This window comes from Chelonia mydas, chromosome 1 (genome assembly GCF_015237465.2).
Source record: "Chelonia mydas isolate rCheMyd1 chromosome 1, rCheMyd1.pri.v2, whole genome shotgun sequence".
Lineage (NCBI taxonomy): Eukaryota > Metazoa > Chordata > Testudines > Cheloniidae > Chelonia > Chelonia mydas.
Genome location: NC_057849.1, coordinates 202,680,346 through 202,703,038, shown reverse-complemented (window position 1 = coordinate 202,703,038; position 22,693 = coordinate 202,680,346). Strand labels below are relative to the sequence as shown.

Genomic DNA, 22,693 nt, shown 5'->3' with positions numbered 1-22,693 from the left:
GAAGTGTTTATAGAAGGAGGTGCAGCCTCCTGTTAGAAGTTTTATTAAGTACAGTGGCTTTTGCTTCCATAAAAGCATTGTGATCAGCATGTATTGCTTTATTATGAGTGCTATTTAGCTTTACGATATATGACCATATGACCTCTCAAATGAACTGTGCAATGCTCTTTAGTGACGGGTAAGGTATTGAGGAAGATCCAGGGTTTCTTGGCTTTTTTTTATTTTTGGGACCAATGACAGTCATAGCATCGTCAGTTATCTAGGATTTAAAGTCCATCCCAGTGGATTTAGCATCAGTACAGTCTGACTGGTCCTCAGACCTTTTTGAGATGTTAACTGTGTAGCATTTTCAAATGCTATTGAGTTTTAGGTTAGATTATTCAAAGTTACACTTTTTAGTCTGGTTTCAGAGTAGCTGTGTTAGTCTGTATCCGCAAAAAGAACAGGAGTACTTGTGGTACCTTAGAGACTAACACATTTATTTGAGCATAAGCTTTCGTGGGCTACAGCCCACTTCATCGGATGCATAGAATGGAACATATAGTAAGAAGATATATACACCCATACCAAGAACGTGAAAAGGTGGAAGTAGCCATACCAACTGTAAGAGGCTAATTAATTAAGATGAGCTATTATCAGCAGGAGGAAAAAAACTTTTGTAGTGATGATCAAGATGGCCCATTTAGACAGTTGACAAGAAGGTGTGAGGATACTTAACATGGGGAAATAGAGTCAATATGTGTAATGACCCAGCCACTCCCAGTCTCTATTCATAGAATCATAGAATATCAGGGTTGGAAGGGACCTCAGGAGGTCATCTAGTCCAACCCCCTGCTTAAAGCAGGACCAATCCCCAATTTTTGCCCCAGATCCCTAAATGGCCCCCTCAAGGATTGAACTCACAACCCTGGGTTCAATAGGCCAATGCTCAAACCACTGAGCTATCCCTTCCCCCCCGTTAATGGTATCTAGTTTGCATATTAATTCAAGCTCAGCAGTTTCTCACTGGAGTCTGTTTTTGAAGCTTTTCTGTTCCAAAATTGCCACCTTTAAGTCTGTTACTGAGTGACCAGAGAGGTTGAAGTGTTCTCCTACTGGTTTTTGAATGTTATGATTCCTGATGTCAGATTTGTGTCCATTTATTCTTTTGCGTAGAGACTGTCTGGTTTGGTTAATGTATATGGCAGAGGGGCATTGCTGACACATGATGGCTGATCCGAAGCAAACACATTAGTGGCTTTCATAGCCGTTGGGTTGGGTGGGGGATTGCTAATCCCATCTGATGTAGGCCTGGGTCTTGCAGAAAGATGAAAGAATCTCGGGTGGGCTTCACCCACTCCAAGCAGGTTGGAGCCACCCTGTCTGGTGTGTTTAGTGCAAGATGGTTGGGCTGCCTACTAGCAGTATGGTTGGGACAATTGGAATACCACACCTGAAGCTGCTCTTATGAACTCCTTTCTCACCAATCAAATTTGAAATTGACAACCTATATTAAGGCTTAAAGATATTATAACCTTTTAAAATCATTTAAATTTAAATACAAAAACATTACTAAAAGAATACATGTTTGCTGCTGAAATTTTAAAGAAAGTCAAACCACCTTGGACTAGAGTTTGTTGAAGTGCTAAACCAGCTTTTGACAGCAGCAGTCTCTACTCAAACTACTTACAAAACTACTCAAGATAGTTAAGTCCCAGGCAGACTGCGAAAAGCTACAAAAGGATCTTACTAAACTGGGTGACTGGGCAACAAATGGCAGATGAAATTTAAATTTAAATTTGATAAATGCAGAGTAATGCACATTGAAAAACATCATCCCAACTATACATATACAATGATGGGGTCTAAATTAGCTGTTACCACTCAAGAAAGAGATCTTGGAGTCATTGTGGATAGTTCTCTGAAATCATCCACTCAATGTGCCGCAGCAGTCAAAAAAGAGAACAGAATGTTGGGAATCATCAAGAAATGGAAAGATAATACAGAAAATATCATATTGCCTCTATATGAATCCATGGTACGTCAACATCTTGAATACTGCGTGCAGATGTGGTTGCCCATGTCAAAAAAGACATATTGGAATTGGAAAAAGTTCAGAAAAGGGCAACAAAATTAATTAGGGGTATAGACCGGCTTCCGTATGAGGAGAGATTAATAAGACTGGAACTTTTCAGCTTGGAAAAGAGGTGACTAAGGGGGATATGATAGAGGTCTATAAAATCATAGAATCATAGAATATCAGGGTTGGAAGGGACCTCAGGAGGTCATCTAGTCCAATCCCCTGCTCAAAGCAGGACCAATCCCCAATCAAATCATCCCAGCCAGGGCTTTGTCAAGCCTGACCTTAAAAACTTCCAAGGAAGGAGATTCCACCACCTCCCTAGGTAACGCATTCCAGTGTTTCACCACCCTCCTAGTGAAAAAGTTTTTCCTAATATCCAACCTAAACCTCCCCACTCCCCCACTGCAACTTGAGACCATTACTCCTTGTCCTGTCCTCTTCTACCACTGAGAATAGTCTAGAACCATCCTCTCTGGAACCACCTCTCCGGTAGTTGAAAGCAGCTATCAAATCCCCCCTCATTCTTCTCTTCTGCAGACTAAACAATCCCAGTTCCCTCAGCCTCTCCTCATAGGTCATGTGTTCCAGACCCCTAATCATTTTTGTTGCCCTTCGCTGGACTCTCTCCAATTTATCCAATTTATCATGAGTGGTATAGAGAAGGTAAATAAGGAAGTGTTTACTCCTTCTCATAATACAAGAACAAGGGGCCACCAAATGAAATTAATAGGTAGCAGGTTTAAAACAAACACAAGAAAGTATTTTTTCACGCAAATGCACAGTCAGCCTGTGAAACTCCTTGCCAGAGGGTGTTGTGAAGGCCAATATTATAATGGGGTTCAAAAGGGAGCTAGATAGGTTCATCAATGGCGTCCCTAGCCTGTGTTTGCCAGAAGCTGGGATTCGGTGACACGGCATGGATCGCTTGATGATAACCTGTCTGTTCATTTCCTTTGGGACACCTGCCATTGGCCTCTCTCACAGGAAAGGATACTGGGCTAGATGGACCTTTGGTCTGACCCAGTATGGCCGTTCTTATGTTCTTCTGCATGTGCAGAGAATATTTTCTTCATTTTGGTTCATTCAACTAGTTCAGTTCTACAACTAGTTCATTCAAAGTTAAGAAACCATTTGGGAGTTGAAAAAGAATGAAAGTTTCTTTTCCTCTTCCCATTTATGAATAAAAACAAGGTAGGATAGGATGAAGTCTGCTACTTCTAAAATCTTGGACATAGTGACCAAAACAATTAGTTTTGTTTACTAGCTTCAGATAATACTACTTTTGTTTAATAAATCAGTTGTAAATGCAAAACATATTTTGATTAAACTTTTTGATAAACTTTTTTTTCTTGTGTATCCAGCACATTTAGGATGTTTTTATTGAATAAAAAAATTGTTTGTGCATCTTTAATTCAATTTCCATTCATCCAGAGATTGATACAAAAATTACAAGTAAAAAAATTAATAATCCTTTAGTGAAAAAATACATCATTCATCATTTTGTTACATAATAAAAATGTAAAAATTACAAATCCGAATAAATGTATGTTAAGCTATATAATTGCTTAAATAAATGTGTATAGATTAGTATATTCTCCTAGTTAGCAAAATGAAGCACCTAATTTAGTGCAAAAGGTTATATTTAGTGGCAAAATCAGTGTTTTAATGGCTCAACCAGTGAAACGCAACCTTTCTTTAAGAAAATAATTAAAAACTACAAATACAAAACATGATTAAAATCAGTTATTTAAATCAAGGTTTCCTGCTTGCTGATTTAAATCAATCCACCCTGATTAAGTTGGGAAACTATTCTGATTCTGCAGCATGTATTATGAAGCAGCTGCCGCTCCATAGTTGATGTTCAATTGGTTTTATACATTATAAACCCAATTTGGAATCCGCTTTCCTCAAATCCATAGAAAAGTCTCATCTGTCTCAAAATTTGAATTTTTTCTCTGGAACAGAGGTAGAATTTTTCTAAAATATTTGAAGTGAATTGGACAAAGGTTTTCTGAATTTTACATCCCCCTGAGGCGCTTAGGCTCATCAAGCTGTACCTCATACATCACAGACTAACGGGGTCCTTTCACCTTTCTGAGCCTAAGGAAGCTTGTTGGGGGCCAATCCCAACCACCCTATAAGCTTTAAGAAGGTTTTTGGTCCCTGATGAGCCTGTTTGGCACATTTGGGGTGGAGGAGCCTACTACAACTATGAGAGGGGACCCCTGAGGAGTCTGCTAAACCTGTTGTGGGGTGTGGTCTCCAACAAGACAACAATGATCTGTGTATGCATATTCAAGAAGCCCCTAAAAGCCAATTAAAATTCCTGGAGAGGGAGTCATGAGCCTGTAAAGATTAACAAGAGAGTGATTAGGTGTCCTGATGAGCCTCCTAAGATTCATGGGCAAGAGGGCCTTAAAGGAATGGTGTCCAAAATCTGATACTGTTTTCTCTCCCCATTAAATGTGCATCTTTGTACATACTGTCCTAATAAAGACAAAACACAGCCTCTGAAACAGAATTTCAACAGTTTGGAAATCCCTGCTGAGGACCTCTGTGACCCATGCAAAACAAAGCTGGGATGATGTGATTGTTGGGATCATAAACAGTGAGGAATGCGTGCTTTTGCCTTCTCTCAGCTCCACGCCCCTGCTTGTTCTGTCATTGACCAGCTGCTGACCAAAACTGAATGATTTTGGAGGGTGTGCTAGTGTCCCATACGTGCCTGCAAACTGCCAACATCAGGAAGATTTATATTTTGTTTCTACTTTCAGTAAGCAAAGCAGAGCTGCTTTGTATAGTATGCAGCAATGTACGCATTTCCTGCTGACATCTATTAAAAAGTAGAAAATGAAAGAATGAATTCTGTGTGTGTTCCAAGGCAGGAGATGTTAATGTAATGTATTTTCTCTCTGGAGTTTTCAAGCACAGCAGTTTGTCTAGCGTATTTAGTTTGAAATAGTGCTCTTGAACAAAATGTTCTTGAGATTTTCCCATTAACCTTGCCTAAAATATTATTTGTAAACTGTTCATTTCCAAAGCAAGACTGGAGATGATTTTTGCCGGGAGTTGCTCTCCAAATGTATCCTGCATGTTAGTTTTTCTCTGTCTACTTTAATAATGGTTCTTAACTCCCTTAGGCTTGAATGTTCTGACTGTACAAATCTATGGCTGACCTTTTTTGGAATTTGATAAAAAGAATAAATATTTGTTGGTTAGGAATGGATAAAAAAGGCCTAACTCTCTGGAATGGGATCCTGTCTTCAGCTATTCTTACCCTTGCCAACATTAAAAGGGAGATGGAGGATTTGTAGCTGCACCCTAGACATTTTGCATTTTGTATTCTGTTAAATGTGCCCCAAGTACTGTTAACTAGTTATTTCGAAACAAAGTCTCTCTCAATATGTTGATGTAAATACTACGACATTCTCTCTCCTGGTATTGAACCAGGCTGACTGAATTTTAACCAGAATTATTTGTTTTGTTTTGGTCCCTTAGTGGTTGAATTTTTGGGGTATTTTTGTTCATATAAATAATAGCACTGAGATTTTTGTGCTGGAGTTTATCATGAAGTAAGAGGAAAAGTGGACTGCAGAACCCTATTCCTCTACATGATCAGATGCCATGGTAGTGTCTAACAAGGCTGCTCTAACTGGATGTCCTGTTTCTTGGTGGAATGTACTGGAAAAATGTCTCACTGATGCTGATCTTAATAGCCAGGCATATGTTAATCAGTTATGTGAAATAAAAATAGTTATTGTTCAAAAGCCCTTATTTTTAATGTCTTGGATTTAGGGAACAATCTGACAAAGGTCTGAACTGTGTAATCATGAGAATATACCAACATGTGTCAGAGCTCATTAGTCCAAACATTAAAAACTTGTTGGAAGAGCTTTTACGTTCTTCAGGGTATGTGGTTATGACTCAGTGCATCTGAGTTGTATGTAGGACAGACACTGTAACCATATGCCCTGGATTACATAATTATTTCTCCTCTTCCTTGCAGTGTAGTTCTGTGTCTGTTCTTGTGAAGTAAAGATTTTGCTTTAAAGAATGAGATATTGATTTGTTTCCTTTTAGGTCACTCCTGTGTACGAGGAGTGGACCACTATTGACTGGTATCAGTTTTTCTGCCTGTGGGAGAAGCTGCCTTCATCTATGAAGCGAGTGGCTGAGCTGGTGGGGATTGAAGAAGGCTTCCTGGCTCGCTCTGTAAAGGGCAAAATCATAGCTAAAACAGAGAAACAGCACAGACAAATGGCCATTCATAAAAGGTAATAACAGATGGGTCTAAGGGCCTAAGGGGAGGAGGTTCTAAAGGACAAATGTGTGAGAAGATGATCCAATTGCTAGGTTCTGTTCTGTATGAAAGCATTGTCTGGGATTGGCTCTCCTGTTGGCTGAGCTGTTAGCTAATGCAATTTGGCTCGGTCCCGAATAAGTTTATCCATACTGGGTAAGAGAATTGTAGCTACAAGAAGCTTGGGTATGTGTTAAGAAAAATGGTCTGAGAAGTTATTTCCTTTGTTTGCCACTTCAGGCCCAGAGTAGCACAGAGCATTTACTACTAGCTTGCCATCAATTACTTTATTTTTTAAAATTTCTCTGTATGCTTTTTGTACAGGTTTTTCACCAGCCTTGCCCTACTGGATTTAATCAGTGAGGTTCCCTTAAAGGATATTACTAAGAAATATACTTGTAGTCGTGGCCAGCTTCAGTCCTTGCAGCAGTCTGCTGCTACCTATGCAGGTGAGTCATAGGGATAGAAAAAATTCTGGAGTCTTGCGTTGTCTAGTTCTAAATATTTGGTCTTTCTAGTTTGTTACTGGAGGAAACGATGGTCCGTCGTCTTCATATACGGCATTTTTGGCTAAAATGTGGCAGTGATGCATTTAGCCGATGCACTGTTATAGTGCAATTTGTGCTTGCCATCTGCTTTGTTATGGAAAAGCATCCTGCAGAGGCTACACCACTCACTGGAGGATGATAGGATAAATATGGAGAACTACATGTTGGGAAATGTAGTCTCCAAAGGCTGCATCTTAATGGTACATGAATATAATTTGTCCCATTTTATGCAAATTAAGTATAGGTTAATTCTGTGCTCCTGCCAAGCTACCAATGTGGTGCTCTCATGTGGACAAAGTTTGGGTGCAGCTGATACTTAGTTTAGAGATTTCTTAATTGCAAAATTAACTGGCTGAAAAATTGTAATTTTACAGTTGCCAAAAAAGAGAGAATCCTCGTTGGCACTTACCATAGCTTCTCAAACACTTAAAAAGGGTTCAGAGAGTGTTAATTTGCCTGCCAAAATAGGTCTGGCAAATCAAAAGATAACAGGACACAACATGAGTAAGAGAACTTTTCTTTCATCACCAAAGTCCTTGTAAACTCCACACATGAATTTTAAAGAGTGGTCACATCTCCCAACTTTTCAAGGCCCAAATTGTGGGATGCAGTGTGTGACAAAGACCGAAAATGAAGGGCACACACAAGTTATTCAGGAAGGAAAGTTCTTGTTAACTGTAAAATGTTAACTGTCTTCATTCTGTTAGTGTTAATAACTTCTTGTAATATTAGCTTCATGATCCTCTATTCCCAGGGTAAATCATTTTCAGCAATCAGTGAAGGGTTACAAGAACATAGGTAACTTTGGGGCTAAAATAAATGATGTCTCTTGAAATAAGGTATGGTTAAGAAGAATGAGTGCAGTTGTATTCTGAGTGGCTATAAAAATGGAATTCTGTGTCTGTCTTCCAGTGATTTCCATATCCACTGTGCTCAGTTTACAGGTAAAAAGGAGTTGATTTTTCTTAGCACTGCTAGCCTTGCAAACTTAGTCTGGCCAGTGAGAGTCAAGCTTGTTTTTCTCCATCTTACCCATTATCATCAGTAATATTGTGCAGGCCATATATTCTGTGCAATCTGCCCTTGACTTCCCCAGCCAATTTTTGTAATTTTCATAGTTCAGTGCAGCTGCACCTGGATTTCTCCTTAGTGATTCACTCAAGGACACCCATTCTCAGACTTCCAGCTTCCTACCCATTGCCTTTTTGCGTGGAGACCTACGTCTCTTTCCTGTCTGACCAGGGCATTTCCAGGCTGCACAGTTCCCTGCCTTTGGTGTGGTGTTCCATGCTGAGACAGTCTGCCCAAGCACACCTACTTGCTTTCTCTTCAGAGACAGTTGACAGTGTGACTGTCCATGGTTATTGGTACCACACAGCTCTTTTATGCAAGCATATTTTCTTATTAGGCTAAAAGAACTACAGAGAAAGCATTAAAAACAATAAAAGAACCTAAATGTATGCTAATAAGCTGACCAGAGATCATCCCAACACTAAGATGGAGCAGTCCTGTCAGGAGTAGTCATTCAACACACCACCCAAGGAGTTTCCTTTGTGGTCACAAGTTCATCACAGCTTCAGCTCGGAAGAAATATTCAGAATTATGTGGCCTCAGTAGGCTAAGTCCTTCCAAACTTCTAAGGACTGGGGCCCTCCATGGTCCAGGGGTCCTGTCCATCTGCTGGATCAGAAAGAAGGCCACAAGACAGCATACCAGTTTGAACCAGTATATGTGCACCTCTCCAGGTGGGTGACTTTAAAGCGTTGACAACTGGAGGAATTATATTAGCATATATTCCCCTACTCCTAGAAAAAAATGCTTAATGTTAAAAGCTCACTTTGTTTCAAAAGGTCCTTTGAAGATCCTTACAATCCCAAGATAGTGTGTAAATATTTGTGTTTTTAATACAATGAACTCCAAAAATGTTAAACTTACTTCAGTAAGGTTTAATGTAATTCAGTAAAGCTTGTACAGGACATTACAGAGTAGTGTCAATCTATCAGTCATTTGACTATATTTTTCTATCGTTTCTTTTTTGAGCACCCCACTCTAGGGTGTGCATGCACCTCGTGTGCCAGAGTGGAATCTTTTGAATACCAGTGTCTGTTGGAGCTGCATATGTAAGCACATGTCCTCATACCTCTCATCTGAGGGTATAAAGGCAGGGGGGCTGCAACTGCCCTCAGTTCCCCTTACTGCCCATGACAGCAAGACAGAACAAATGTCCAGGTCGCTACTCCTCAGTGTTTGCTATATTTTGTTAGAACAGTCATCTACCTACCTTTTTAAAATGTCCCTGTTTCCCCTTAGTTTACCAATTTGGGACCATTTTAAAAAAACTAAACAAAACCACATAACCAACCCCCCCCTACAATTTCACTAGGAGCTTCGCACTACCATGTGATTCATGGTAGACTCAAAACTTTAAGTCCTGTCCATACTGTGACTGCCTCATTCTGCTTATTGAGGGCCATAGCTGCTGCTTGTTTTGCCTTGAAGAGAACTATGTATTGGATCAGTGCTTTGTTTGCTGTTCATTCTCCTCACAGGCACATGTTTCAAGCTCTATCTTAAGGAGCAGTCAGTGAGTCGTCATCTCACCCTGAGGAGATGGTGCTCCTAAGACTGATCAAGCACTGAAGAAATCGTCTTTGAGTGCCCCTACCAGATGTCCCACTATGCCAGTAGTTCCCAAACTGGGGTTCGCAGAATGTTACAGGGGGTTCGCCAGAAAAATGTCACTAATGGCGGCCAGAGGACCCCGGGCATTGGAGGCAGCAGGTGGGACCCAGTTGCAGGACCCACCCCAGGGAGAGCGGGGCAGGGCAGTTGGGGCTGGCAGCCTGAGCCCTGCCCCCATCAGCGGGGGAGCCGGCAGCCCGAACCCCAGCGCTCTGCACAGGGCTGGCAGCCCAAGCCCCAGGGAGAGCAGGGCCAGGCAGTTGGGGCGGTCAACGGGGTCCAGCAGCAGGAGCCCCATGGAGTGCGGAGGAAATTTAATATTAAATCCCTGGAAATATTCATTTTTAGAAGAGGGTTCACGAGATTTTACAATTTAGTGAAAGGGGTTCGCAGGCTGTTAAAGTTTGGGAACCAGTGCACTATGCCAAGTCCTGTCACTGAGAAAAAACACTGTCAAAGGACTCTGCATGGATGATCCCAGCACCAACAGTTCTAGCACCAAATACCGGTACTGAGGGACGAGGTTGGCTGGAGCACAGACAAAAGCATTGCTCTAGACACTGGTCAGTTTTGTCTCATAAGGAGAGGTTGAAAAAAATGGTGTGCCAGAGAGAAGTTCACTAAGCCCTCAGCCATCACAGGGGTTAGCAGCACAGGCTTGGTCACGAGCTCAGCATTAACAAACATACCCAGTACCGACCTCAATGTCAGCATCGATGCAGTCAGCAATGCAAATACTGATGTCAACATTGGCTGCAGAGTCCTCTGCTCATATATGTTCCAGTGCTTCAGTGGAGTCTACGTCTTTACCAGAGTCTTCCCCGGCACAGAGACCATCATTGCTACTGGCACATGATAGCATCCTGGCACCAAGATCACCTTACACCTTGGCACTGCTCTTTAACAAGATATGCTTTTCATCCCCATCAATGGGCCATATCTTTTGCCAGCATCAAGCATCGAACTATCTCCCTTTAATATTCAGGAAGAAGATCCTGTGTAATGGACTGAATGCTTACCCAATTAGAGCCTTGTCACAATCCTGGCATGGATGGTAATGGGCTGGCCAACCCCAGTGAAGCCAGCTGTACCAGTATAACGTGCCATCTTAGTCCTACTGGGCCTTTTGGGGACCACCTTCCCATGCCTCCAGGAGTCAATCTCTATTCCATCTCTCAAGGAAGTGGAAGAGATCCTATTCCCCATCAGCATTGCTCTCCAGCTTGCCCACACTGGACTGAGACGATGAACATCAGACACTGGATGAAGTGGGATTAGTGGAACAGCAGCTTCTTCCTTTGTTTCCTCAGGAATCCTCATTGTTCCCATATAAGGTGAAGGTTATAGCTCCAATACCAGCACCAGATGATTTTAAGACATTCTAGGAACTGCTAGCTAGACTCAGAGGCCCTGGATATTCAGACTCCAGTCATTCAAATTCCTTCGCACTGGCCAGATTAGCCCTCCCAATTAACAAGGGGATACTTGACCCTGCAAAGGCATTATGGCAAATACTGGTCACCATTCCTCCTACCACCAAAAGGATGGAGAAAAAATATCAAGTGCCACAGAAGGGATCCTAGCACTTCTGTGCTTACCCCAGTCAGGATAATTAAAAGCGCCTGTGGTTCAGGAGAACTCCAAATCCACAAAGAGGACCAGAAAAGAAACATCCTCTCCCCGCCACTTACGGAGGAAGACACTTCTCATAGACTCATCAACCACGGATTGGGAAACCCACCCAAACCTCTCGATACAAGGGATCTGGGGTCAAAAGGATATGATTCTTCACATAAATGTATTGAAGCTGTGAGTGATCAGGCTATTCTGCATTCTGATCTCTTACAAAATTCCAGAGTGCAAATTTTGATGGATAACACATCTGCAACATATTAGACAAACAAGGAGTTGCCTACTCATCAGTCCTGTGTCAACTTCATGGAATAACCCCAATCAGCCCTCCACCTACAGGGAGTTAGCAACAATCTGACAGACGTCCTAAGCAAACAATCCATCACTAGCCACAAGTGGTTGCTATGGAGGTCCATCATAGACCTAATATTCCAACAATGGGAAAATCTGATGATAGACTTGTTTGCCTCAATAGACAACAAGAAATGTCCAGCCTTTTTGTTTTGGAGAAGGCATAAGATCAGGCTTGCTGCAAGATGTCTTGTTCACTTGGTGGATCCTAGGAACCCCGTACACTTTTCCAAATATTCCCCTGATTCCCAGGTGAATCTATAAAATCATCTGGGACAAAGGCAAAATAGTCCTAATAGCTCCATACCGTTCAAGATAGTTCTGGCTAACAGATCTTCTCTGAATATCATTTAGCTAGTATTGCAGATCCAAGGTCAGATACTTTGTCTGGATCTGAAGTCACTGCATCTGACAGCTTGGATGTTGGCTGGTTAATACTGACAGACTGCTCCCTTCAGGTGCGAGAAATCCTCCTACAAAGCAGGAAACCTCTCAAAAGGAAAACTTATTCCTCTAAATGGAAAAGATTCCAATATGGGCAACCTAATGCAGTCTTGACCCAGTGGAGGCTCCCATACCAAAGATCCTGGACTACCTCTAGGATTTAAAACAATTGGGTCTTTCATTCAGCTCCATCAAAGTTAATCTAGCAGCAATTTCATCAGGTCTCTCACCTGTCCAATCCTGTTCAATCTTTTCACATTCTACAATCTATAGATTTCTGAAAGGGCTACTCTATGCTTACTCTCCCATCAAGGAACCTTCTCCTATGTAGAATCTCACCATTGTCCGTGCAAACCTTATGGAGCTCCCTTTTGAACCACTTGCGAATCTGCTTATACCACTGTACCCTTGAATCAGTTTTCCTAGTTGCCATAACTTCGGCCAGCAGGGTCAGCGAGCTGCAAACTCTTACCATTGATATTCCTTAAACAATGTTTCATGAGGACAGGGTGGTGGTGAGACCTCATCCAGAATTTAAACCTAAACTGATCTTGAAGTTTCACTTAAATCATTCCATCAACTTGCCTGTCTTCTTCCCCAGACTTCATTCTGGGCCAGGAGAAAAACATCTTCACACCTTAAGTGTTTCAAGATCTTTATTGTATTATCTTGACAGAACAAATCCCTTTAGACTATCATTCTGTCTCTTAGTTTGATCCTTCAAAGGCCCAGAAACAACAACAATCTCCTTCCAGAGGATATGGATCATATATTGCATATTGCTCTGCTACCAGATCCTGATGTACTGCCCCCAAATGTAAAGCTCACTCTACTAAAGCACAAGCTACATCTTCCACTTTTAGGAACATTTCAGTATCAGAAATCTGTAAGGCAATCACATGCAGTATGTCAACTACTTTTTTTAGACACCGTGCCCTCTCTCTAGCTGCAGAGTCAGATGCCAGCTTTGGAAGAGCAGTATTACAATCACTGTTTAAGACAAGACTCCTCAATTCCACCTTCCAGGTGGGGCACTGCTTGTTGGCCAGTGAGGAATCCACTCTGACACACATACATAGGTGCTGAAACTAGGGGTAGGGACAGTGGTTTCCATTATATACAAGGTTTACAGTTTGGTTCAATGGTTCTCAGAACCCCTGCTATAAAAACTGTTCCAGCTCCCCTGCACACATACTTGAAGAAAGGACAGTTACTTGGTGTATAGTAACTGTGGTGTTCAAGATGTTGTCCTTACTGTGGATTCTATGACCTGCCCTCCTCCATCCCTGCTTTTTTGGAGTGCTTCATATCGGCAAGGGAACTGAGGAATGGTTGTGGCTGCCCTGCCTTTAATGCCTTTGGACGAGAGACTCAAGGACATGTACTGCATAGATGCAGCCCCAAACAACACTGTTATTGCAAAGATTCAGTGCTCGTCCACGTGGGTTGCATGCGCACCACAGAGTGGGATCCACGCTGACTACAACGTATTGAAGAACTACAGTGGCTATAAGTAACCATTTTTTCTGTCCCTTGTAACTGTGTGCAAGACCAACAGTGGAATAGTGAAATTTATAGACAAAATACAGTCAAATACAAAATACAAATACAAATACAAAAAGTAAACAAAGAAAAAAGTCTCTATTCTCTCAGTTACAGTAACGTTAGGTGTTTTGTAACAATAATAGACAAAATGTCAGATTATATAATTTTTTTAACATTACCTTTAATCAAATTTTTAAATCTGTTTAATCTGTATTGCAGTAGCACCTAGAGGCCCTAATTTTTAGGTTGAAAACCAATATCAAGAGGCGCTATCCAGAAGGAGCCAGCTTCATTGATTTGACTCAGACTTCATCCTTTGCTGTAGGCAAGAAAAGAGAGTAGAACTTCTTTTAAAAAGGTCCATAATAAAAATTTCTATTTTAGGGTCTCTTTGAAAGTTGTTCTCTAATAGTACGGAGAGGTGAGATTTGGAGAGGATGGAACAGTATATATTGTGCTGCAGGTTATAGAGTCAGAATGAACTCTTGGATTGTTATGTTGTAGAGGGGCAGGCTTCTTTCCTTACAGACACTTGAAGTTTTGATATTTTTTTCAGGTTTTGGTACTTTTTGTTCATTTGCACCATGAACAAAAGAAACTTGGTCTAATGCATAGCTTTTGTTGCAACGTTTAAGAAAAATATGAGTTTTTAATTCTCTTTAACAGTGGTTCTCAAACTTTTTTTTTCGCAGACCACTTGAAAATTGCTGAGGGTCTCAGCGGACCTCATAATGATAAATGTTGTTTGTACTGATAGCTAACTATTGTAAAGCACTTTGATTAAAAGCGCTCTATTAAAAAAAGACCCTTAATAATTAATTTTTTTTTGTTCTACAAATAAAAGCACACAACTCCTATTTTAATATCCGTAGTCTTACCTTTCTAATGCGATGGATGTGCCTCTCTCCCCCACTAAAGCAGCCCCCGAGCTGGGGCTGGGAAGGAGGGTGGTCTCTCCCCTGCTGCAGCAGCCATAGAGGTGAGGCTGGGAAAGAGGGCCTTCTCTCCCTGGCAGCCACAGCCCTGGGGAAAGTCAGCTCTTTCTCTGGCTGCCGCAGCCCTGCACATTCCAAATTCCCCCCACCCCCTCTTCTCACCCCACTTCACCCTCCCACCTATCCCCTATTCCCCCCAAGGCCACCACCTCACCTTACATGTGTGTCTTCTCCTGGGTCCAGGCACCTAATTAGTGGAGCCACACCTGTGCGGCTCCACTAATTAAGTGGGTGGCCCTTCATTTTCTTGTGTGCAGCCTCCCGGCGCGCACCTTAGAGGGAACTATTCACGGACCACCTGAATGGAGCTCATGGACCACTTGTGGTCCACGGACCACAGTTTAATAACCTCTGCTCTTTAACAATAACTGAATATTTAATATCTGGGCAACTCTGTTAATGCAATGTTTAAGGTTTCAGAAGTCAGGCTGTGCCAAAGCTAAGGTTGAATATGAATGTGCAACCTTAATTCTTCCCCGAGTGCATGTACATTATGATAGCTATTAAGTATATGAGAACATGCTAATTTTCATTCATATATATATATATATTTATTTACTATTCATTTATTTAGGAAGTATTAACAAATTTACAATCCTTCACATGTAAATATCAGAAACCAAAAAATAATCCATTATAACTGAGAGAGATTATTGATTAATATAGTCATCAGATTTCTCTATTTAACATATTGCAGAGTGAGCATCATTACAACATGTATGACGTCATTTCTAGTGATTTTATTAAATTGAGTGAAATCTCTGTATACACTGTGGCAGGGCACCCCTTCTGCCTCGCTGGGCTTAGCGCTCCTTCCTCTGGCAGGGACAGGGCCTGGGGTAAATCAGCCCCCACTCCGGAGCATGTCCATCTTCCCTCTTCGGGGTTTGTTTCTCAGAGCCTTCCAGATAGGCCTTGGAGTAGGCCTGAGGAGTGCTCCTTTGCCAAACAAAGGGAAACAAGTCTATAAGGCACCAAAACAAAAAAGGAATATCATTCCCTGGCCCCCTGACTGGAGCAGGTGTTGTCCTGTCGCTGGCCCCAGGGTGTCAGTCCTTCCCCTAAACAGGCACTGGGTTTTGGGTGTCTCCCGATGGGGAGAAGCACAGTCTCTCACACTGGAGAAGCCTATCTCCCTGCTGCCTCCAGCCTTGCAGCAGTTTGTCTCTCCCCCCTCTCTCTGTCACCAGGAGAGAGATTTTAACAGGTTTCAGGCAGCCTTTAATTGGACTCAGGTGTCACTAATTGACCTGAAGTAACCCCATCCCAGCTTGTAGGAAAAAGGGCCTTTAGCATTCTAGGGCTAACATACTTGTTTTCCCAGACCCTCCTGCCTGACTTTGTCACAACACAAATTTAATGGACCAGGCAGGTCTATCAAATGTTTTAAAAAAAAAAAAAAAATTGGACAGGTGTGCTGGTTTCTGTTACAGGTGAAAGTACTTTGTGTATTGAAAAAATGGTAACCAAATATCGAAGTATTGTTCTTTCTATTTTGCTCAGTTCATAAGTGGTGTGTTTTTCCATAACAGCAACCTCCCATTTTTTTTGAACCATCTATCTATGGCTTAATTGTTTTTCTTTTTCCAGTGGGAGGGAGCAGCTTCTAGTAGATGAGACATTACTTCATCATTTCCTTTTGTGTGGTTATTTTCACTAGGAAGCACCAGGAGGATTACCAACTGTTCATTTGGTAATAAATATCCAACAATTTGTGATATTTGGTCATGGATTGCATCCCAATATTTTCTATCATCATGCAACAGACTGAGGTTGCTGGTCCTCTTTTCCAGAGGAAATCCCATTCCTCTAGGATAATTTCCCAGTGTGTCATATATGGACATATTTTGGTTAGGAAAGTTGTCTACAAAGGTTGATATCAATTAGTTATAATTTTTTTGTTTCCTAATTGACCAGACCTCATTTCTTCTATTAAAGTTAGCTTTCTGTATAAATTAGCTTTTCTAGAAAGCTGAGAAACATAATGCCTAACTTGAAAATACCATGTGAGACTGGGCTAATTAAAGTTAGTTTTGATGTCTAAAAGTTAGAAAAGTTGAAGTGAGCTGTAGCTCACGAAAGCTTATGCTCTAATAAATTTATTTGAGCATGAGCTTTCGTGAGCTACAGCTCACTTCATCGGATGCATAGCATATCATGGATATGCTATGCATATCCACGATATGCTATGCATCCGATGAAGTGAGCTGTAGCTCACGAAAGCTCATGCTCAAATAAACTGGTTAGTCTCTAAGGTGCCACAAGTACTCCTTTTCTTTTTACGAATACAGACTAACACGGCTGTTACTCTGAAACCTCTAATAAATTTGTTAGTCTCGAAGGTGCCACAGGTACTCCTTTTCTTTTTACGGATACAGACTAACACGGCTGCTACTCTGAAACCTTTACTGAATAGCTGGCCAACCAGTTGTATTCCATGGCTCTCCTAGTGTTTAAAGCTCTTAAGTTCATGATTTGGGTTAAGATCTGGATTATTTGCAATGGGTATCATTGGTGAGGGAAAAGAATTTATTTTACCTCTAGTTCTATCCCAAACCCATAAAGTAGCCTTTGCCTAAAGGATGTGTGGAATTTCCTGGAGGGTGAGAGTTTTTTTTTTTTTATCAATCCATGGTAGCTTAGCATCGTTTCCTTTGCCACAATTTTCTTGTTCAATAAAAACCCAGCTGGTCGGCTTGAGGATACTATACATAGGACCCTACCAAATTCAGGGTCCATTTTGGTCAATTTCACAGTCATAGGATTTTTAAAATAGTAAATTTCATGATTTCAGCTATTTAAATCTGAACTGTCCTGGTGTCCTAATTGTAGGGGTCCTGACCCAAAAAGGAGTTGTGGGGGGGTCACAAGGTTATTGTAGGAGAGGTTGTGGTACTGCTATCCTTGCTTCTGTGCTGCTGCTGGCGCTGCCTTCAGAGCTGGGCAGCTGGAGAGCGGCGGCTGCTGGCCAGGAGCCCGGCTCTGAAGGCAGAGCCACTGCCAGCAGCAGCGCAGAAGTAAGGATGTCATGGTATGATACTGCCACCCTGACTTCTGCACTGATGTCTGCAGAGCTGGGCCCTCAGTCAGCAGCTGCCGCTCTCCGGCTGCCCAGCTCTGAAGGACCCCTCTAAAATAACCTTGTACCTCCCCCTCCCCCCGAAATTCCCTTTTGGGTCAGGACTCCCAATCTGAGAAATGCTGGTCTCCCCCATGAAATCTGTATAGTATAGGGTAAAAGGACAAAAAAGACCAGATTTCACGGGGGGAGATCAGATTTCACGGTCCGTGATGTGTTTTTCATGGCCGTGAATTTGGTAGGGCCCTATTTATAGCCTTTCCATATGGCGGGAACTCCTTTGTTCTAAGTTAAGTTTCCACAAACCGGGCTGGGAAAATACAGGTACCAAAATGGAGTTTAGTTTCATGTGAATTGATCATGTGCCATGGCATGCTCCCGATGAGTCCCAGCAGCCGTTGTCCATAGGCTGTCTGACGCGTTCCCAGGAAGGCTCACCAGGTGGGGGATAAGCTTCTCCTAAGGCCTATTGTTTCCCTAAATGGCCCGTTACCTTGAATAGGCCCTTCAGTCAGCTGTCTAGACTGGAAGCATCTTGCCTAGTGGGTATCACCACATTTGAAATACAGATACCTAGTCAATAACTTCAGATACAAAAATGTTACATGCATACAAATAACAAATCATAACTTTTCCATAGACCCCTCACATGACACATCTTGTACTAGATGCAGCATAATTATGTCATAATCATATCATAATCATACCACTATGATGAATATGGGGTGCAGTGTCACAGAGATAATAGAAAGAAAAGGAGTATTTGTGGCAAATTTATTTCAGCACAAGCTTTCGTGAGCTCACTTCATCAGATGTAGCTCACGAAAGCTTGTGCTCAAATAAATTTGTTAGTCTCTAAGGTGCCACAAGTACTCCTTTTCTTTTTGTGAATACAGACTAACACGGCTGCTACTCTGAAACCAGAGATAATAGGCATTCCTCCATGGTCCTTCTGTGTAGTTGAAATGGGAGATTTAACGCCATTACTTTGCACAGCTGCTTTTGGGCTGGTGTAAAGAGCAGTTATCCATTGAAGGAACTCTGGGCCAATGTCCACATGGGACAGGACTCAAAATGGAAGTTTCACTCTAATATATCGCACTATAGCTGAGGATATAAAAAAGTATACATCATCTGGTAGATCTTATACTATTCTATATATGTCAGACTGTCAGGGAAAGCCATTTATGTGAAAAGTATACCAAATAAAAGAACAGGAGTAATTGTGGCACCCTCGAGACTAACAAATTTATTAGAGCATAAGCTTTCATGGGCTACAGCCCACTTCATCGGGTGCATAGAATGGAACATATAGTAAGAAGATATATATACATACGCACACACACACATAGAAGGTGGAAGTTGCCATACAAACTGTAAGAGGCTAATTAGTTAAGATGAGCTATTATCAGCAGGAGAAAAAAACTTTTGTGGTGATAATCAAGATGGCCCATTTAGACAGTTGACAAGAAGGTGTGAGGATACTTAACATGGGGAAATAGATTCAATATGTGTAATGACCCAGCCACTCCCAGTCTCTGTTCAAACCCAAGTTAATGGTATCTAGTTTGCATATTAATTCAAGCTCAGCAGTTTCTCGTTGGAGTCTGGTTTTGAAGCTTTTCTGTTGCAAAATTGCCACCCTTAAATCTTTTACTGAGTGGCCAGAGAGGTTGAAGTGTTCTCCTACTGGTTTTTGAATGTTGTGATTCCTGATGTCAGATTTGTGTCCATTTATTCTTTTGTGTAGAGACTGTCCGGTTTGGCCAATGTACATGGCAGAGGGGCATTGCTGGCACATGATGGCATATATCACATTGGTAGATGTGCAGGTGAACGAGCCCCTGATGGCATGGCTAAAGTGATTAGGTCCTATGATGGTGTCACTTGAATAAATATTTGGACAGAGTTGGCATTGGGCTTTGTTGCAAGGATAGGTTCCTGGGTTAGTGTTGTGTGGTTGCTGGAGAGTATTTGCTTCAGATTGGGGGGGCTGTCTGTAAGTGAGGACTTGTCTGTCTCCCAAGATCTGTGAGAGTGCGGGATCATTTTTCAGGATAGGTTGTAGATGTTCGATGATGCGCTGGAGAGGTTTTAGCTGGGGGCTGAAGGTGACAGCTACTGGCGTTCTGTTATTTTCTTTGTTGGGCTTGTCTTCTAGTAGGTGACTTCTAGGTACTTTTCTGGCTCTGTCAATCTGTTTTTTCATTTCCGCAGGTGGGTATTGTAGTTTTAAGAATGCTTGATAGAGATTTTGTAGGTATTTGTCTCTGAGGGATTGGAGCAAATGCAGTTGTATCTTAAAGTTTGGCTGTAGACAGTGGATCGTGTGGTGTGTCCTGGATGGAAGCTGGAGGCATGTAGGTAAGTATAGCGGTCAGTAGGTTTCCGGTATAGGGTGGTGTTTATGTGACCATCGGTTATTAGCACAGTAGTGTCCAGGAAAGGGACCGCTTGTGTGGATTGGTCTAGGCTGAGGTTGATGGTGGGATGGAAATTGTTGAAATCATGGTGGAATTCCTCAAGGGCTTCTTTTCCATGGGTCCAGATGATGAAGATGTCATCAATGTAGCACAAGTAGAATAGGGGCGTTAGGGGACGAGAGCTAAGGAAGCGTTGTTCTAAGTCAGCCATAAAAATGTTAGCATACTGTGGGGCCATGCGGGTACCCATAGCAGTGCCGCTGACTTGAAGATATATATTGTCCCCAAATGTGAAATAGTTGTGGGTGAGGACAAAGTCACAAAGGTCAGCCACCAGGTTTGCCGTGACATTATTGGGGATACTGTTCCTGACGGCTTGTAGTCCATCTTGGTGTGGAATGTTGGTGTAGAGGGCTTCTACATCCATAGTGGCCAGGATGGTGTTTTCAGGAAGATTACCAATGGATTGTAGTTTCCTCAGGAAGTCAGTGGTGTCTCGAAGGTAGCTGGGAGTGCTGGTAGCATAGGGCCTGAGGAGAGAGTCCACATAGCAAGACAGTCCTGCTGTTAGGGTGCCAATGCCTGAGATGATGGGGCGTCCAGGATTTCCAGGTTTATGGATTTTGGGTAGCAAATAGAATACCCCTGGTTGGGGTTCTAGGCATGTGTCTGCACAGATCTGTTCCTGTGCTTTTTCAGGGAGTTTCTTGAGCAGACGGTGTAGTTTCTTTTGGTAATCCTCAGAGGCTAATGGCCTGTAGAATGTGGTGTTAGAGCTGCCTAGCAGCCTCTTATTCATGATGACGACAGCACCTCCTTTGTCAGCCTTTTTGATTATGATGTCAGAGTTGTTCCTGAGGCTGTTGATGGCGTTGTGTTCAGCACGGCTGAGGTTATGGGGCAAGTGATGCTGCTATTCCACAATTTCAGCCCGTGCATGTTGGCGGAAGCACTCTATGTAGAAGTCCAGTCTGTGGTTTCGACCTTCAGGAGGAGTCCACGCAGAATCCTTCTTTTTGTAGTGTTGGTAGGAAGGATTCTGTGGGTTAGTATATTGTTCAGAGGTGTGTTGGAAATATTCTTTGAGTTGGAGACGTCAAAAGTAGGATTCTAGGTCACCACAGAACTGTATCATGTTCGTGAGCCTGGCGAGACAAAAGAAGAGGCCTCGAGATAGGACAGAGTCTTCTGCCGGGCTAAGAGTATAGCTGGAAAGATTAACAATATTGTTGGGTGGGTTAAGGGAACTACTGTTGTGGCTCCTTGTGGCATGTAGCAGTTTAGATAGTTTAGTGTCCTTTTTCCTTTGTAGAGAAGCAAAGTTTGTGTTGTAAATGGCTTGTCTAGTTTTTGTAAAATCTATCCATGTGGAAGTTTGTGTGGAAGGTTACTTTTACAACTTTACAACATAGTGCAGATGAAGTATAACACAGAAAAGTAGTGAAAACATGCTGACATATATAGGAGTTTGGAATTCAGTTACAATTCCTTTTGAATGGTTACATCACTATCAGTGATGCTTCATTAATATATCTAATTGCAATCACAATAATATGTCATAAGGGGACATATTTCTGTCTGAGAATTATGTACCTACTACCATAGTTAGAAGTAATAGCTAACAAGAGCACTTTTAATTTTTAAAGGGTTTTTAAAAAAATCTGGACATACTATTTAAAGGGTGCTCTATAAAAAATCAGAATTTTTTGAAAATTTTCAACTCAAAAAAATTAAAGTTGTAGGCTTTTAAATAAAGTTAAATATTTAGCACCTAGAAATGCCAATTAAATCACGTTTTGGAAAAAAAAAAATTTCAGTTTACTTGGACTTGCCTAGTTAGGAATATATTGATAACTTTCAGATCTGTGATTTACAAACACAAATTCTGTACTCAAATTTTCACTCATAAAAAATATTTTAACACTATTTTAAAGTACATCCGCTGTTTGGAGAAAGGTAATATCTGAACTTTATTAAGATAGTTTGAGGATAGGCCCTACGAAAACCCGGATATTTCTCTATATGAGACATTTAAAAACAAAACAAAACAAACCTTATGAAATACATAATATAAATCAGTGCGTTTCTTTAAAGAAATGGCTTGTGAGAGTGCTACCACGGTAATTGCTTAGAGGTGTCTCCAAAGAAAATTTTTTCTGCTGAATGTATTAGTACATTAGGACTAACAAAATTAGTAAAATGCATACATTATTGAGAAGATAGTCTATGAAAAATCAGGTGTTATAGTCTGAGTACAAGAATAAAAAAATATGGCCAAATCCTACATATGTATGTAGTATTGTAGAAAAAATATATACAATATATTGAGAAAATAGTATGAGTTTTAGGTAATTAAACCCTGTAATATTTACATTTGCACCAGGGGCAGAATTAAGGATGTACATTCAGTCTTAACTCTGGCACTTCCTGAGTTTCGATGCTTGAATTGTTCTTTTAATAGCTGTGGTTGCTAGAATTTGAACCACAAATGAAATAATAGCTTTATACTAGGATGTAAGCTTAGATGGTCCCGGTCACAGTTTTGGAGTAAATTGCACTTCTGCCCCCTCCATGATATCCTGAAGGGCTCCCTCTTAGGTCTCAGGACTGTAGCTGTCACCTCTTTATGGGC

At 41.5% G+C, this 22,693-nt stretch overlaps 1 protein-coding gene across 4 annotated transcripts in view; it reads left to right on the top strand.

Annotated features, from left to right (window-relative positions):
- POLQ (DNA polymerase theta) overlaps positions 1-22,693 on the top strand; it is a 131,870-nt gene that overhangs the window by 45,549 nt on the left and 63,628 nt on the right. For all 4 annotated transcript variants that reach the window (XM_043538750.1, XM_043538751.1, XM_037909805.2 and 1 more), the window contains 2 exons: positions 6,143-6,336; positions 6,687-6,811. In XM_043538750.1, coding sequence (XP_043394685.1) covers positions 6,143-6,336; positions 6,687-6,811 — 319 coding nt within the window. The remainder of the gene's footprint in view (positions 1-6,142; positions 6,337-6,686; positions 6,812-22,693) is intronic.